General features: G+C 44.6%; 1 protein-coding gene across 1 annotated transcript in view; it reads left to right on the top strand.

Moving 5' to 3' along the window:
* Window positions 1-556, top strand: part of mak16 (MAK16 homolog (S. cerevisiae)) — a 5,728-nt gene that overhangs the window by 3,389 nt on the left and 1,783 nt on the right. Inside the window, exons 6-7 of the mRNA XM_035658858.1 lie at window positions 20-74; window positions 164-238. Coding sequence (XP_035514751.1) covers window positions 20-74; window positions 164-238 — 130 coding nt within the window. The remainder of the gene's footprint in view (window positions 1-19; window positions 75-163; window positions 239-556) is intronic.

Below are 556 nucleotides of genomic sequence, written 5' to 3'. Positions count from 1 at the left end.
TGTGTGTGTGTGTTTTCAGGAGGAAGCTGGTTCCTCTCAGCAGGAAGGTGGAGAGGAGGGAGAAGAGGAAAGAGGTGAGTGACGGTCGACTGTTGACGAAGTGATGAAGACTCTGAAGTGATGAAGATGAAGGTGTGTTAACCCGTCTGCTGTGTGTTTGCAGGAGAAAGCTCTGATCGCCGCTCAGCTGGACAACGCCATCGAGAAGGAGCTGCTGGAGAGACTCAAACAGGGAACGGTACGACGCCACACCCACTGACCTCTGCAGGCCCTTTAATCTACAGCAGGACTATAGAACAGAGCGAGTACACAGAGGAGCCTGATATTGATACGGGTCGATCAGAAGTTAACTTTATTTATTAGGAAATTAATAGTTGCTATAGATACGAGTATGGACTCGAGTTAAAGTCACATTCACAGACAGAAACCGTACAGTCAGTGTGTGAGTGCTCTGAGGTTTCTGTCAGTGTTCATCATCAGATAATAAAATACAAATAAGTTTAATGATGACAGTAAAGATGAAGGTTCATTACATTAACATTGATTCATAGAAACA

Source organism: Morone saxatilis, unplaced genomic scaffold (genome assembly GCF_004916995.1).
Source record: "Morone saxatilis isolate NCDOM2014 unplaced genomic scaffold, NCSU_SB_2.0 Contig16, whole genome shotgun sequence".
NCBI lineage: Eukaryota > Metazoa > Chordata > Actinopteri > Moronidae > Morone > Morone saxatilis.
The sequence above is the reverse complement of the archived record's forward strand: the minus strand, read 5'-3'. Positions and strand labels throughout refer to the sequence as shown.